We start from the raw sequence: 18,580 nt of genomic DNA, 5'->3' as shown, positions 1-18,580 counted from the left end.
TAAAATTTTTACAACAATGGTATAGAAACCTATGTGAAAAATATAAAGAAGAAATAAAAATGGAAAAAACATTAATAAGAAATTTAGCATGTTGCAAAGATAAAATAGCACCTCGATTTGGATGCGAAGAAAGATATTATAAGAAAAAAAAAAAGGTATAAGAAATATAAGAAATGCAAAAAATCAAAATATAAGTGTAAGAAACCAAGAAAAAGATATTATGTAAAAAATTATAAACATAAAAGACCATATAGGAAAAAGAAATCTATAAAGGAATGTACTTGTTATAGTTGCGGAAAATTAGAACATTTAGCTAGAGATTGTAAATTACCTAAAAACCCAAAAAATAAATAAATATCAAAAATAAAAATAGAAAATACAGAATATATGCAGATAGATTATATAGATTACGAATTAGAAAGTGAAGACAGTATATATGAAATTTCAGAGAATAAAACAGATAATGAAATAGAAGATAATGAAATATATAGTGAATTACACGAATTAAATGGCTGAAGAAGATATACAAATAAACCAAATGACTAAAGAAGATATAAAAATAATAACAAAAGAAGAATATTTAAATGACGAATGAACAGATCAAAAAATAATATTTGATAACAATGTATTTGATGAAATAAAAGGAAAAGACTTAGACTTAAGTGTAGAAAAAAATATTTAAAACACCAACAATAAAAAATATATTTACTAGGAAAAAGAAAGAATATTACGTAATAAGTCAAAAGGAACATGTAATAACTACAGATATGCAAAAGGTAAGCTAGTATACCAGTAGTAACAAATAGGTTAATTAATAAAGAAATAAACGATATAAAAAGTAGAGGAGACCTAATAAAATATGTACACATTGGAGGTACAGAGATATTAATAAAAGCATGTTTTAGAGAAGAAATAGATACATCAATAGAATTATATTTAGCAGATGATAGGATTATAAGACCTATAGAAAAAAACATAATAACTGCAATTAAAGGAAATTTAATATACCAAAAATTTAAATTTATAATAAGTGCAAATTATTCAGTAGCAATAACAGATAAAAATATAGATAAATCATTAGTATTATATTGGAAAATATCAGGAATAGAACTAACCCAGGAAGTAAAATATTTACAGCAAGATGTAAAAATCTATATGTATTAACAACAAAACATAAAATAACGGAAGAAAATAAAATTAATAAATATAAATAGAAAGTCCTTTTGAACAATTCGTAAAAATAATTGATAATAATGATTATAGTTACAGAAATATAGACATAGAAGATTAGAAATAATAAATGATAGAATAAGTACAACAAAAAGAATAGCTTATGAAAAATCAGAATCATCAAATTCATCAAAAAGAACAAGTTATGAAACAAGTTCAATAGTTAATTTAAATCAATATTACATAACAGGAACAATAAATGAAAAAAGAATATTTAATACTCTTAAATACAGGATAAGAAGAAAATTATATAGCAAAATATTTAGTAAAAAATGAGAAAATAAAATCTGATAATAATATATGCCCAGATTTACCAAGAAGCTTAATAAACACTAAAAATATAGCAGAAAAGAAATAATAGTAGGAGTTAAAAAAATGAAAATAGAATTTGAAATAAAAGAAGAAATGCAAAAAAGCAGACATAATATTAGGAATTAAATGACTAGAACAAGTAAAACCATACAATATAGAACATACACAATTATCTATAACATATAATAGGGAAAAATTATTCCGAAGAAGAGCTCTAACATGATATGAAAATATATGTATTAATGAAGATAGTAGTAGAAGGATATTATAGTAGATATTATACGTCTATGATAGATACAAGAGCAGAAGCTAATTTATGTAGATATAATTGTTTACCAGAAAGTAAATGGGATAAATTAAAAATACCAATAATAGTTAAAGGATTTAATAACGAAGAAAGCTTAATTACTTATAAAGCTAAGAATGTAAAAACACAAGTATGGGATAAAATATTAACAATAGAAGAAATCTATAATCATGAGCTAACATCAAAAAATATACTTTTAGGAACGCCGATTTTAGATAAATTATACCCACATATAATAACTAGAATAGATTGGTGGTTTACAACACCATGTAAACAGAAAATAAGAGCAAAAAGAGTTATTAATAAAATAAGAAAGAAAACTGATTGGATAAAAGGAAGTGAAAAAATTACACAAAAATTAGAAAATATAAAAAATACTGAAGATACAATAGAACTGGTTGTATTTTCAATAAATCAAAAGGAAATAACTATATTTTCAATAAATAAGATAGAAATAATTAAGAAAAAATAGAACAATTATATAGTGAAGATCCATTAAAAGGATGGGAAAAACATAAAACCACTATAAAAATTGAATTAATAGATAAAAATAGCATAATAACTCAGAAACCATTAACATATATTTTTGATGATTTAAAAGAATTTTAAATGCATATAGAAGAATTATTAGAAAAATAATATATACAAAAAAGTAATAGTAAACATAATAGTCAACATTTATAGTAAATAAACATAGTGAACAAAAAAGAGGAAAAAGTAGGATGGTTATTGATTATAGAAATTTAAATGCAAAAACAATGACTTATAATTACCCAATACCATATAAGATATTAAAAATAAGGCAAATACAAGGATATAATTATTTTAGTAAATTTGATTGTAAATCAAAATTTTACCATTTAAAGTTAGAAGAAGAATCTAAGGAATTAACCGCATTTATGGTACCACAAGAATTTTATGAATGGAATGTACTACCATTTGGATATAAAAATGCACCAAGTAGATATCAACATTTTATGGATAGTTATTTTAAACAGCTACCTAATTGTATAGTATACATAGATGATATACTATTATATACAAAAACTAAAGAAGAACATTTAAAATTATTAGAACAGTTTACAAATATAATAGAAAAATCAGCAATAAGTTTAAGTGAGAAGAAAGCAGAAATTAGGAAAAATCAGATAGAATTTTTAGGAATACAAATAGATAAAAGTGGAGTCAAAATGCAACAACATATAGTCCAAAAAATAATAAATTCAGAAGAAGAATTAGATACAAAAAAAAAATTATAATCATTTTTAGGATTAGTAAACCAAGTAAGAGAATATATTCCAATACTAGCAGAAAACTTAAAACCATTACAGAAAAAATTTAAAAAGGATGTAGAGTATAGATATAATGAAGAAGACAAAAAACAGGTAAAGAAAATTAAAATACTTTGTAAAGAGTTACCAATATTATAATTTCCAAATGAAAATAAAAAATTTACATATATAGTAGAAGCTGATGCAAGTGAATATAGTTATGGAGGAGTACTCAAATATAGGTATAAAGAAGAAAAATTAGAACATCATTGTAGATATTATTCAGGAACGTTTAACGAAACAGAAATAAAATGGGAAATAAATAGAAAAGAATTATGTTCTTTATATACATGTTTAATAGCATTTGAACCATATATCGTGTATAACAAGTTTATTGTTAGAACAAATAATACACAGGTACGATGGTGGCTAACAAGAAAAATACAAAATTCGGTTACGACAAAGGAAATTCGGAGACTAGTATTAAATATACTGAATTTTACATTTACAATTGAAGTAATCAATACTAATAAAAATATCATTGTAGATTACTTATCAAGACAAAGCTACTCAAACTGAATTACCAATGGAAGAGGCTGATTCCAAAGATACACAGACTGATTTATTGCTCCAAATGTTTAAACAAATGGAGTTATTACAAGAATGAGTTATTACACTAGCTACTGAAGTTACAAATGTAAAAGTGCAAGTCGAGCACTATAAAAAATAAGATATTGTGCAGGAAGAGCACATTAAAAAACTAGACTTAGAAGGTGACGATGAGAAACACCTTAAAACTCAAATTACTAACGAAACTTCAATTACAGCTGCAGGCACATCTAAAGGGAAAAATATAGTCACTCAAAATAGACCTGGAATACCAAAGAAAAAGAATTATAACCTCAGCCAAATATTTTCAAAACCATATACACCAAATATACAAAATGTAGAAGCATTTGCACCTCCCCAAATACATACCTATTCTGAATCACTTAACCAAGAAAAACAGACATACAATTATTCTTCTCGTAAATACATTGACAACATACACACCTTACAAACCTTATTAAATACCAAACCTATTCAAAGTGAAGAGCTAGCCGCACAACAAAAAGAATATATTACCCAAAAATGCCAAAATTACAATAAACTTATTGCCTTACCAGGTACAAGCAATTTTATTAAATCATGTTACTATTATGGATTATTATCTACGGTTTACAGAACCGATGGAGAAGAGTTAGCAGGAATCCCAGAAATTCACAAAGAATTTATGACTTACAAGAGAATTACCAACGGACAATTATTCTATGTTCGATTTTATTCCACACCAGCAGAAATATTATTTGACGAAATTAAACAGACTATTAATGTGGTCAAAATGGGTATGACCAGAGATTATATTATTCCAGAAGAAAGATGTGAACAGACCGAGATACCAAAAACGCAGATACCAGCATTTTACCGCAACAAAAGAGTTATTGGAATAAACAATATATTATCAGAGTTACTTAATAATTATTTAAATAAAAAGCCAGTTTGGATTATAATTCAAGGAACCAAGCATTGATTTTTCAACTTGTAGAGAAGTTAGAGACCATGACATGGAAGAACTTAGAAAATGGGGATTAACACTCCTCAGACCAGAAGAACAACCATTAACAAGATCTATCAGTAAGGAAATTATTTCAGAAGAAGCTATGGATAATTTTTGTGAAAAAGTTGGCCAAAAATATAAAGACCACATATGCAGCAGATGTAGTGGCAAGCGCAACTTTATTCCAGATGTGATGCTATAATGATAAGAAGATAGAAAAGCAGCAGATACAACAAAAAAGAGATAACTACGGAGCAAAATAATGGAGAAGACAAGCTATTAAATTGTGAAAGTGACATGTAGATAACTTTCACAAATTTCTTTACGTAAATTGTAAAAATTTGTATAGAAAAAGTCGTAGGCATTTAAATTTTTTTTGTCATTTAGTGCTTTATGTCAAAGTCTTCTTTTAAAAGATGATGACTTTTTTGTAAACATTAATTAGTCTAGCCTAGACTAGTATAGGCTTTGATTTTTCAAAGTCATTTTAGAAAACGTGTAAAGAAATCATCTGTAAATTTCAATTATAAATAGAATGACCGAAGGTAGTGCAAAGGCAAGCCTTCATGCGTTGAAACAAAAACTCTCTCTCTTGTCTACAACAAATATTTTGCTTATTTATTTAAAAAATAAGTATATTTCAATGGAAAAATCTATGGAGAAACAAAACTTAAGATTATCAAACTTATCAGAACAGGTATATTTATTCAGTATTATGAATAGCTAAATTCATAATTCCTAACAATCATGATATAATAAGATAAGTTCATGTTAGTTACTTTATAGTAGAATTATTCGAAGAATAGCATGTTAAGAAGTTTATTAGCAAAGTGGAAACAGAGAAAAATCCCTAAGAACTATGTCATCCAAAAGGTGAAACCAATAAGGCAAGAAGCCGGGGTGGGGAGTAGCCAGAGTTGAGGCGCTGTTTAAGGGAAAAGTATCTGGATTACCATGCTAATAGTGACCGACGAACATATTATTTAAGAATGATCTAGTATATAGTAATCTAATATGATTATATTTTGTTATGTGTATGATTGAAGGGAATATTTTGAAAATGGCAATTTTATGAAAAATGAATAATTATTTATCTGACGAAATGATAGATAAATTTAAAATACTTATTTTGTATGCAATTAAGGATATAAAAGTAGTAGATATAAGAAAAATCATATTAGAAAAAACATTTGGTAAATATTATATGACTAGAATAAATTACATACCATGCCTACCTAACTACTCTTACAAATACTTACCATGATAAATTACATATATCTAGAATTTTTGAAAAAAGATATGAGAAACATACAGTTAATAGAAAAATAGATGAAAGTAAAATTAGACAAATACATGGAAATTAAAGATATAAAATATATAGAATTTCTTGATGAAAATATGCAAGAACTACTTAGACTAAAACAAACAACTGAAAAATATTATGAAAAAATATTTAATCAAGCTTAAATGACAGATGATATTAAAATACTTATTTTATATATATACTTAGAGATATAGAAATTATAGACATAAAGAAAATAATATGGGAAAAATTATAAGATTATGAAGAAGAAGAATTATTAAACAGTATAGAAAACTTACTGATATATTATGAACACCAATACTATTTAGATTCAGAAGAATATTATACAGACTAAAAATGTCAGAATATATTAAGAAAATTAGAGAAAACCAAGAAGACCTAAATAAAGAAATTGATTATAGAAAACAAATTAGAGAAATAATGGAAAATCTAATAGAAAAATTAAAATGGATAGACGAAACCTTGAAAAATTTAGAAAAAAGCAAAGATAAAAGTTTAGATAGTTTAAAAAATTTATTAAGAAGAGAACAAGAAAAAATAGTTAGTAGTATTAATAACCTCAAACAAGATATTAAATATAGTACAAGTAGAATAGATTATTATACATTTACTTTAGAAGAATAAAATGATAAACTACGAATATCTAAAATACTGGGAACAAGAAATGGAAGAAATAAGATTAACAGAAAGCCTTATAAAAATGAATTTAATTGAATATTTTAAAACAAAAGATATAGAATATTTAGAATATCTTAAAAATAATATAGAAGACTTACAAAAACTAAGAGAAAAAGCTAAAGAATATTATAGCAAATCATTTAATCAACTACCATTTAATCACCCCTCAAAATATGAATATCAGTAAAATTGAATATATTAATAAAATATATGAAAATAAAAAATACAAGAACGGAGAAAAACAGTTAATGAATATCACTACAAAGCATTTAACAATTATATAAATTAATGGATACATCTTACAAAAAGAATAAATCATTAAAAGAAATCAAAACCCAACTATATAGTTTATACCAAGAATACAAAAGATTAAATAGTACTAACGAGGATCTTAGAACACTAGATAATCTAATTACGATAATATCTAATTTAGAATATGAATTAATAAAACATCTTAAGTCAAGAAGATAAAAATGAAAAATATTTCAATCGATAATATTCACAAAATACATTATATAAAAATAAATACTTATTACCCAATAACTATTTATTTCCTAGTAAAGTTACCGCGCCTAATCCGCAACCCCCTACAATTGGTCAAAATTTATTTTTAATTTTTTACGTTTTTCAGATATTATTTGCTTTAATTCTTTATATTTTTGTAAGTTATTCATTTAAATAATATTTTGGGGAATATCTAAATCTAGTTTTATCAAATAAATCATAATTAATAAATTAATCAAATAAGCATATTTTAGAGAAGGAATAGATACACCAATAGAATTATATTTAGCAGATGATAGGATTATAAGACCTATAGAAAAAAGCATAATAACTGCAATTAAAGGAAATTTAATATACTAAAAATTTAAATTTATAATAAGTGCAAATTATTTAGTAGCAATAACAGATAAAAATATAGATAGATCATTAGTATTATATTGAAAAATATCAGGAATAGAACTAACCCAGGAAGTAAAATATTTACAGCAAGATGTAAAAATCTATATGTATTAACAACAAAACATAAAAGAACGAAAAAAATAAAATTAATAAAATACAAATAGAAAGTCCTTTTGAACAATTCATAAAAACAATTGATAATAATGATTATAGTTACAGAAATATAGACATAGAAGAAGATTTCGAAACAATAAATGATAGAATAAGTACAACAAAAAGAATAGCTTATGAAAATTCAGAATCATCAAATTCATAAAAAAGAACAAGTTATGAAATAAGTTCAATAGTTAATTTAAATCAATATTACATAACAGGAACAATAAATGAAAAGGAATATTTAGTGCTCTTAAATACAGAACAAGAAGAAACTTGTGTCATAACTTGTTCTTTTTGATGAATTTGATGATTCTGGTTTTTCATAAGCTATTCTTTTTGTTGTACTTATTCTATTATTTATTATTTTTAAATCTTCTTCTATGTCTATATTTCTGTATTTAAAATATATTTTTCAATCAAATTGAAAAAAAGAAAATTGCAATTATGTAGTACTTTTTATATAGTTTTTGTATCTGAATTTTATTTTAAAAAATTAAATTGATCTACCTAATTTAGTTTTGAAACTTAAGATAAATTAACTTACGAAAAACGAAGGAAACATATAAAAAGAAATGGAGGGAGTAACAATTTTTCATGTGAGACAACATATAAAGCTTAACACATTTTTCGATCATTTCTAAATTGGCACCAAACTTTAATGACATAATATATAAATGTTCCATTGTATTTGACTTCAACTTTCATATATGTACTTCAATTTTAGACGTATACAAATATACTTAAATTAGTATAAAATTAAACAAATAAATATATACTATTATATGTGAAATCTTACCCGACCAATTTACATCTTACATAGTAATATTTTATATATATTTTGAATTGTTCAACTTTACCAAGTTTAAGTATCTAACCTAAAATTGAAGGTGATGTGAATTGATTATGCAACTTTAAGGGTTCATCTGGTCATAAAAATCATAATTTTTTGAATTTAGAGTTGGAATTGTGTTTGACCATGAATATAAATTAAAATTATTTTTAAAATTCTATGAGGAAAATATGAGTGAAAAAAGTGAAAATAAATTTTAATTATTTTTACTTTTTTAAATATAATTTTAAAATTGTATTTAAATTTTTTCATAATTAAATAAATTTTATTTTCATTTTTTTAATAAAATAAATTAATTTTTTAAAAAAATAAAATAATTTTTATGACCAACAGAGTGAAAACAGAGTAACGACGGAGTCCCCAATTCCAAAAAAAAATGGCGGCAGTACGTTGAAATTTACTTAGTTAACCTAGGGTTTGGTCTTTCTCACTGTCTCCAACGCGGCAATAATGTTCGGAGCTCAGCCTTCCTCCTCCTTCGGCACTCCCTTTTCTACCCCAGCATTCGGCACGCCTTCGTCAACCCCAGCATTCGGCACGCCGTCAACTCCATCTTTTGGCACTGGTTTTGGATCGTCGCTATTTTCAACACCATTATCGCAACAGTCACAGCCACATCAACAACAAACTTCCTTATTTCAAACACCTCAGAGTTCGGGCCCGTTCAGCTTTTTCACACCCTTGAATACTGCTACGCAGGCTCAATCAAGTTCATTTGGTCAACCTAATTTAGGTCTTCCCCTTCCATTTGCAAATGCTCAGTTGACTACTCAGATGGCTCCCATGGCTCCACTCCCTTTTTCTCTTGCTGACAGGGATATACAAGTAATTTCTTAGGGTTTTATGTTTTGTGCACAACTAACAATATATTTCATCAAGCCATGGGTGGCTCCAGCGACTGGATTGTTGGTTGGGATTTTTAGGGGAAAATTTTTGGTGTCTATTATATCCGATTCATATGAAGAAAAATAAAATAAAAGGAGATAATAGGCCCCAGAGGGGAGTATTCAAACTTTGTACCCTCTTGATCATTCTCACAGAGATTTTTCTGTTTTCAAGCGTTTCAATAATATAAAATATACATGTGTATTTTAATTTAACTTACCAATATGAATAACACAGATATCTGATGAAGGGGGTTTAGTAGAGTCCCCTTGACATAAAAGGTGGATTGGCAATTGCTAACAGTGTAAAACACTTCTAGTAGTTAATCAAGCCATATAAGGCTTCCCCTGCTGAATGACGAAAGGCTTATATGGTTTCAAATAGGCAAGAAACACCCATTCTATCTTATTCATAACATTACTGAGAAAAACGAGTTGATGCTAAAATGCACATCCTTGTAGAATCATCAATGTTCACGGAATCGATTTTCTCTAGTCTCCATGAGGAACAAGAAATCTAAATATTATCTGGAGCTCTTAAACTCGTGATTTAGATATAAAAATAGGCAATTCCGGACCTTTTCTTCAAGTCGTTGTAAAAAATATTTCAATCGTGGTAATAAAGAAGACCTAGGAATAAAAATACTTGAAAGAATTGAGGAGCCACCACCAAGGAGCTGTCCTTAAGGGTGGCTATCCAAGGGTCGGTAGTCCGGATCTTCTTCTTAAAACTATTGCTCGTTTATTTAGAATGTCTTTTCTTTTTATAGCTGGTTGCTTACCATTTTGTCCAGGTGACCAAACAATGCTTATTTATGGAGTGAATACAACTTAAACTATTTCCTTATGGTTGTCTCTGTATATCTTTTTCAGGCAATTGTTGATGCGTACAAGGAGGAGCCTAGTAACCCTAAGTATGCTTTCAAGGTTTGATCTCTTTTCCTATTAGCCTAACTTATCTTGGAGAGGTGAGTGAATCAAATGAAAAATATTAGATAGCACAATAGTATATTGCCACTTATGAAGCAGTTCCTGAATTGTTTAGTTGTTTCATTCAAGCCGTTCACTAGCATTGTGAAGATTTTATGAACTTGGTTTCGGTTATGATATGTCGGTTGTGTGTAAATTATGATTGGAAGGATTCCATATTTTGGGTGTGTATAGAGGATTACGTTCTTTTCATTTATTTGCATTTATGGTTGTTTTGCAGCATCTTTTGTCCAGTGTGACAGAACCTCAATATAGGACGAAACCTGCAGGTGTATCTGATGTGAGTTCAATTTGGCTAAAATTTTCATTTCAATGTAGGCATCCTTGTTTCATTGCTTGTTTCTTGCTGAGAGTATTTGGTAAGTGCAATGAATTAGTTTGGATTGCCAGATTATGTGGGCAGAAGCAATGGCCAAACTTGAAGGCATGGAGAGTATTGACCGTGAGCGCCTGTGGCCTCAACTTGTTCAGGGCTTCAAGGATCTCTCCGAACGACTCAAGGTACCTTGAAACTAATCACTTAGGAATGTCTTTGGTATGATGGAAAATGATTCTAGGGAAACGTATTCCTTAAGGAGAATGTTTCCAGTTTTTCAGTACCGTGAAATATGGAAAATGTTTTCCCTAAGGAAAATAATTTTAATCAAAATTGGAAAAATAAATTCCTCCCCCCCATGCACAGAAGTCGTTTTCTTTTATAAATCCCAACTCTTATTTGATATCACTTATTTCAATCAACATAGAAGTATTGTTGTCAACCTTTAGGTACACAAAAATATCATTAAAATATTAATTCTCAAAAAGATATCACCAAAATATTATCCTCATACCTATGTTGCAGCTTGTGCAATTACCATGTTTCTCATACTTTTCTACCCTAACAAACTGGAAACATACAGAAAAAATTTCCTTGACACCAAATGCATCCCAGGTAGAGTATGTTCTGCCATTGCTTGAATCTTCTCTAGGTTTATAGATATTCCATAATGTTCTCTTATTATTGAACTATGTTGCTCGGACTCTTCAGTAATGTCGATGGTTGCGTGTTAGATTTGCCAAAATTAGTGTATTTTTGGAGAATCCGACACGGATGCAGCATCGAAGTGAAGAGTCCATGCAACTTAGTTATTGAATGGATCTCTTCATACCACTTGGAACAATCATCTTTGCCAGCATATGTTTGTATTGTTAAACAATTGGTTTTGTTTTTGGCGTTGGTGTCTGGAAAACAACATGCTTGTAGAATTGATTGTGGAAAGCGGTCTGTGTGTAGGAAGATAAAGCTTACCTAAGACAATTCTAAATGGTTTCACATGAGTGAAAATTTATAGGTTAAAACTGACTGAAGATGTTTATTTACTTGTAAAAATGGATGTACGAGTATGGACAAAATTAAAGAACAAGCCATAATTGTTAGAGGGAGGACCAACATGCAATTTCTGAAAGCCCACAATGACTTCTCTGGATAAAACATCTTTTGGCCGGTTTTGCTGATTACTGAAAGCAGAAGAAACCTGACAATATATACATATATATTCTATTTTTGAAATTAATAATCCATAGGTTTCAAATTTCTTATTTGGTTTAAAATATTCATAGAAAATATGGAACTGATCTGGGAGGCAAAGTTAGTAAGTTACGGAAATGATCTGTGAGGCAAAGTTTGTTAGTTACGGAACTGATCTGTGAGGTGATTTTTGTAAGTAAGTTGCAGCGATTATCAATTAAGCATCCTTCTACAAGAGTGTAATTTGACATTCTTAAGGTAAACCTTTTTCCCTTCTCTACCGTTTTCTTCTTTTTTCTATAAGGGTAAGCTTTACAAATTGAACGGACAGCCCTAAGTTTGTGTCAAAATGACATAATGTGCAACCCCTTGTTTATATCTGACATGTAATGTACATCTTTTATATAAACCAAGTGGCTCCAAAAAGCTAGCAAAAAATATATCTGAGTTTAAGGCTATCTATGTTCCTCCTTTCGCCTAAAAAGTTAAGCTGTTTCTTTCTGTCCAAATTGTCCACCAAAGGACCAAAGTATGGTGCCCCAAATCTGTGTTTCTTCACGTTTAGCCAACTCTGTTCCAACAATGCAAAAATTCTATAACAGAGTGGGGGCATTATTCATTTCATGTCAAAAATTGCATATGAGCATGTGCCATATCTGGTTGGTGACCTTGCAGTAAAAAATATAGTTGACATGCCTTTCCAGGGTTCTTACATAGGAGTCATCTGCCAAAAAGTTGAATTCCTCTTTTTATGAATATTAGATTGGCTGGGACATGCTTCCTTGGACACCAAACAAGGGAAGCAAGATATCCTCAAAGGTTCTTTTTTGTGCCAAATCTATCTCCAAGGCCAAGAATTTGTGTTGCAATTTGTTAAAAAGTTGTATCATAACCATAGGGAGAAAATCCTATTTGAAAGAGCTTCCTATTTAATACGATCCTCCTTTTGCTTAGATACACCTCTTAGCAAGTGATTTGGGGGCTAGCCCATCTGTTTTCTTCTTGGTTATCACATGTAGGAAGGACCTTTCAGATTGGTTATAAGTCTCTTCCTCTAAATGTTTGTACGATACCAAATTGCTCTATATCATGTAGTGTAGTTTTGAAGGACCTGTAACTGAGTTTAGAATCGATGTGGTCTCACTTTTCCCGTGGTTGTGTTATTGTTATTACCACGACCCTAAAATTGAGGTCATGATGGCACCTACTTCGGGCCAGCCTTAGTAGTAAGCCAAATCCCATAAAAGTATAGAAAAATCAATGAGAGGGAAATAAACTCATAAAAATGGTACTTTTAGAACGAAGTCGGGCCATAACGTGTATATAGTATAAGATCCAAAGAAAATAAAGCCGAATCCCAAAACGAGGTGTCATTTGTGATAAAAGCATCTACGTACAAGATTGAATATTTGAAATACTACATAAGCCTGTCTCTGATAGAAAATAAAGACATAAACTAAAATATGAAGAGGTCTGGAGTAGGCCTCGAACTCTGGGGCGCACCAGTACCTCGAATGACAGCTCTCAATGCACAAATAAGCCACCGTGGGTAGCGCTTGTATTGAGATCCACACCGAAGGGGCACAATAGGGGTGAGTATAGTCCACTTGTACTTAGTAGGTCTCTTAGGCCGACTGAGCTAAGCAGAATACAGTACAAATAAATTATACTATGAGAATGCCACTTGCAAATAGGAAAGTTTCCAAATGGTAGCTCATACCGTCTCCACTAGCAGTTTTAAGATATAAAGACAATAAAGGAAACTAACTACACAAAAACAACACATTAGGGAAATAAACAAGTGTAAACAATGCAATGCAAATGCAGTGAAGATGTGATGATGATGAAAATAAGCCAATGCATGACTTTTCGTGTACACCTTTCGAGCCTCTGCGCTTCAATACAGGATCCATGGGGGTTCGCAACTCGTATACTTTCATATCCTCAATCCTTTATCTCAACTCACCTCTCTGGATAGTGTTCACTGCTCAAGGTTTTTGTAAAATGTCTCATTCACCTCTCCAGCAATTTTTCATGGATCAAGGGTTTTATAAATGTTTCTCGTTGGTATTTTCATCAAAAAAATGTTTCTAAGTGGTATCAGTGTCTCATGAAGTGTATATATATATCAAATGGGGATGGAATGCTTACAACCAATCCATTATGAAGATAATGATCAAATCAATACGAATAAGTGAGCTAAAAATCAATTCAACGTGTCAATGATTCATGAGCATAAGCCTTTTTTAGGCTCCACCAAGATAAATAGTCATGTAAGACATCAAGATATCATTTCAAAAACTCCTCTCCCGGGTATTAATATCATGATAAACACAATTAATGCTCAAAGAAACCCCCGCATGGGCATCACAACAATGAACATGACATTTAATGCTCAAGTAAGGCTTATGATGTCATATAAAGCCCCCACTCGAGCAACACACAATAAATATCCTCTCAAGTAAGTAACAATATGCAAATAAACCCCCACACGTGCACGCAATAATAATAATGATCTCGCAATATAAATCCCATGGATATCTCCCCAACCTATATCTTACTTTACATGTTTGTTAATTGCCCAGTCTAGTCTGAATTAAGTTAAGCCATAACCTACCTCGATAAGCTGAAAATCCAAGCCTAGAACCTTCAATGCGGAGCCTTTCCCTCTCGAATGGTCTCGACACAAGCTAAAACTATTAAAAACATAATCTACGCGTCAAAAGAAAGCTAATGATACATAGGAGAATGTAGACCAGGATCAAATAACACGGAAGCAGAACGATGGAAAACCGGGAAGATACCTCTGTTAACTGCATCAGAGGCCTCTGCCTGAGTCCCCCAAGTATAGCATAGCGCTGACCATATCTACTCCTAGACTGAGCAACCCTGCGTCCTCTACCACGATCTCCCCGAGCTCCACCTCGAGCATCCTAGTACTACCCTTGCCACTCTGTGAACCACCTCTAACCGCAACAATAAGAGTAGGACAAAGTTGAAGCTGAGAACCTTGCTGGACAGAACCATACACTCGCCGAGGATAGTCCCTAGCCATGTGGCTAATATCCTCACATACGTAACAGGCTCGGTTACCAGACTCAAGCCGAGAGGGCCCAAAGGAACCAAAGCGACTTTCCTGTCCTGAAGAACCAACACTACCAACACTGGAGCCTCTACTCGCGTAACCTTATTCCAGACTACCTGACACCACAGGAACCACAAACCTACTATCTGAACCCTATAAAGCTGCATGCACTGGTCTACCATGATAACCACGAGAACCCTTGCCTGAGAAATCCCTACTTCGGGATACATGTCAACTGAACTTACCCTGTTGATGGATCTTCTTAGCACCGTCACCATTCTGAGTACCCTGACGAATTGACTCGAGCATCTTGGTATGCTATAATGTTAAATCGTCCGATTAGGCTTTTTTGCTAATGCTCGAGCTCGATGGCTTTCCACTTACGACCATTGTAGCATCCGTGACATTCTGAAATTGACATGTACATCTTGATGTGTATCATTATGTTGCCGCTTAAAAAAGCAGTGCACTCGGTCCCCAGTGTTATACCTACAGAAGTTAGTTAATTGATGGTATAGGGAATGAGGGCTGTGACATTGAATCCGGTTTCTAGAAGCTTTGAGCCTCTTCTAATGCTTCAGAATGAGTACTTGAAATACTGCCTAAAAGTTCCGCAATCTCTTATGTGAGCTGTTCAAAAGTAATATACAGAGTTAGTTCAATTTTGTTCATTTCTCCACTTAATAAAACCTTCTTTTTGTTATAACTAGTTAAATTATTTAATTTTTGTCGGTGCGGTTAATGTATTCTAGTTCTCACCTTTTCATGACTAAGCCCGTATCTGAGAAGACATTTCAATCATCTGAGATGCCTTTGCATTACAATTTCTCATTTAATCATGTGACCTTTCATTTGGTTCTATTTTCCCCTAAAGTTTTGGGCCTCGGGGTGGGAGGCCTGGTTCCTGGTAATTAATATTTCGCAATTGAATTCATGTAGCTTCAAGATGAAGTAATAGTTTCAGATGCTGAGAGGCTGCAAATGACGCAGAGCAATGTGAAAATGGTTCGTCTCCTTTCTCCTCTCTAATAATGTGCCTGCATATTGTCATAATGTGTCTTTTAATGTCTGCATTGCACTGTCCTTGTTGGCTTGACCTTCAATAAATGTAGCTGCAAAGGCATTTCCAAGCTGATACCCTTCCTTGGATTGAAAGAATGAGACACAAAGAGCAAGGTCTTCAAAGACGCCTTTTGAGGGTGCGATTCTTATTTGGCCTTTCTTATAATATTAATTTTCTATTAGTAGAAACTTGCAAACATGCTCTTTCGGCATAATTTGTAAATGTCACATGCTTGAACCAAATTAGCTAAGCATCTATTTTGCAAGATGTCTCCTTTTCATTGGTGTTCGGAGATCACCACCATCCTGTTTTTCGCTTACAGTTAGATAATTGCATTAGATTCTTGTTTGCACTATCCTGCACTACAGGTGATGAGAATACTAGAGGCACTTCAAGGTAAAGGTTGTCGATTGCCTTTGATGAAAAGAGAAGCTGAATTGGTGGAGAGGTTGACAGGCATCACGAGACAGGTTAGTAGTCTAGTCTGTTAACTTATTGAGTGCTTTCTGGAGGTCTAGACTTCCTGACAATTAGACACAACTTACAGTTAAAAGGTTCTGGAGCTGAACTTTCTAGGAGGGTTCAGAATCTGCTCACCATATGCCGTGTTCAAAATGGCCTTGGAGGTGGTTCTGTTTATCTCCCTGGTTCAACTAAAATTCATGAACAGAGTCTGGCTGACATGCAGGAGGTATGAGCAATATTTTATGTTGACAACAATAATTAAATGATGTTCGTTATGGCTTTCTGTAAGTTGTGGTTGTCTAATAGCACTTTGTAACCATATTGACCAGCATAAGATGTGCTTCAACTTGTCCAAAATAAAAGGTGTGAAATGTGTTCTTTGCCTCTACATGCTGACATTCAGCAGCTATGAGGAAAACATTCTTTCTGCTACAACAATTAAATGATGTTCCTCGTGGCTTTCTGTAAATTGTGTTTGTCTAGTAGAAATTTGTAACCATATACAGAAAGGTAGCATCTGCTCCAAGTTTTCCAAAATAAATAATGTGCAGTCTGTGCTCTTTGCCTCTACCATTTTCCTGCCATGATACATGTTAAACTCCGTAGAGAGTGCTTTTTAAGGGACTATAAGTGAATAAGTTGTAAAACTGTTCTGGTGTAATATCATTTTCCATTTGGAATTTAACTGACCGATAGGCCGAGTAAGGTAAGAGGTAAAGTAAGTACGAAAAAATGAAGAGTTTAATTACAATAATTTAGTTAAGAGGGAAAAGGAAGGGGCAAAAATGGAAGTTCAATTATTATCATGAGTTTGCCCCAAGTTGGTTGAATTTAATCAGGAAGTTAATTACCGAGGCTCAGACATATTGTAATAGAACATTCTTGAAATTTGTGTTGTTTTAGCAGATTCAACTCTCAAATCCATCTTATTTCTAGGAGCGTTCCTTCTTTTCTTTTCTGAGGCACGTCTTTGTTTTTAATTTCCCCCAAGTGCATGTCTGATTACTTACATCTATTGCATATGGTTCTGCAGACTAATTTAAATCTCCTTGTGAGCAGGTTTTGCAACAGCAAACAGAGGCTATTGCTAGGCTTGGCAATGTATTGAAGCGAGATATTCGGGATGTGGAGATCATAATGTCTGAGGAAATAGAAATGATGGAAGGCCGAGTATAGAACAACCTTTGCCGGCTGGGGCCTTTCTGTTTTGTTTGTATATTAATGGTTTGTGTTTGGTGGCAAGAAGTGATAACGGTTGCCAAAAATGAATTGTATGAAATCAAATCTTGTTCTGCTAGCTGGACCATTGTTGGTAGTTACAATTTGTAAGGGAACAATAAACTTGCTCCTGTTAATATTTCCGGACTCCAGTCTAGATGAAGTTACAACAACAATGTAGCCAAAAAAAAAAAAGGGAAAATCCTAAAGCCGCCAAATACTAAATTTGCTTAACTTTCTGGTGGCATGGCCACCATGGCCACTGGTCAACCCCTACCGGAGGTTGGTCAAGCAATACCAAACCCACTTACATTGAGTTATGCAACGTATCTAAAACCACCACCCACAAGTATCAAACCTATACCATTCAAACCAGTTCCGTACTTGCATGGAGAACCTCGAGTCATATGAGAGCAGGAATAGAGAGATCAGATGATTGTGAATGAGAAGTTGCAATATGTTGTGATTGGGAAATTCTCCACGGTTGGTCCAACATACAAGATCTGAGAAGGTTAATTCCCAAATAATTTGAATTAAAAGGAGAGTGCGACAACGGTTTACTTAGTGACAAACATGTTTTAATCAGGGCTACTCAACTGGAAGATTCTGAATCTCTTATTAAAACCTGCCTTTTACATTACTTATAGCAATTGGTCATATAGGGGATTTTGAAGTGGGAGCCCTTGTTTGATCCAGAGAAAGATACAACCATAGCTATTGCTTGGATATCCTTTCCTTCA

The 18,580-nt window shown here is 31.5% G+C and overlaps 1 protein-coding gene and 1 long non-coding RNA gene across 3 annotated transcripts in view; one reads left to right on the top strand and one right to left on the bottom strand.

Annotated features, from left to right (window-relative positions):
• The first annotated feature begins 8,950 nt into the window (after positions 1-8,950).
• LOC107867861 (nuclear pore complex protein NUP54) lies at positions 8,951-17,979 on the top strand. 2 transcript variants are annotated; one of them, XM_016714318.2, is made up of 9 exons: positions 8,951-9,453; positions 10,386-10,439; positions 10,723-10,782; positions 10,893-11,003; positions 16,034-16,099; positions 16,207-16,293; positions 16,526-16,627; positions 16,705-16,848; positions 17,682-17,979. In XM_016714318.2, exons 1-9 carry the CDS (start codon positions 9,079-9,081, stop codon positions 17,796-17,798), a joined length of 1,116 nt encoding a protein of 371 aa, XP_016569804.1. In that variant the 5' UTR covers positions 8,951-9,078; the 3' UTR covers positions 17,799-17,979. The 2 variants fall into 2 exon arrangements, with proteins under 2 accessions (XP_016569804.1, XP_047267748.1); XM_047411792.1 differs by lacking the exon at positions 16,207-16,293 and having other exon boundaries at positions 8,975-9,453.
• LOC107867860 overlaps positions 14,482-18,580 on the bottom strand; it is a 28,308-nt gene continuing 24,209 nt past the window's right edge. Inside the window, exon 5 of the long non-coding RNA XR_001673390.2 lies at positions 14,482-17,200. This is a non-coding gene — a long non-coding RNA (uncharacterized LOC107867860). The remainder of the gene's footprint in view (positions 17,201-18,580) is intronic.

This window comes from Capsicum annuum, chromosome 4 (genome assembly GCF_002878395.1).
Source record: "Capsicum annuum cultivar UCD-10X-F1 chromosome 4, UCD10Xv1.1, whole genome shotgun sequence".
Taxonomy (NCBI): domain Eukaryota; kingdom Viridiplantae; phylum Streptophyta; class Magnoliopsida; order Solanales; family Solanaceae; genus Capsicum; species Capsicum annuum.
The sequence above is the reverse complement of the archived record's forward strand: the minus strand, read 5'-3'. Positions and strand labels throughout refer to the sequence as shown.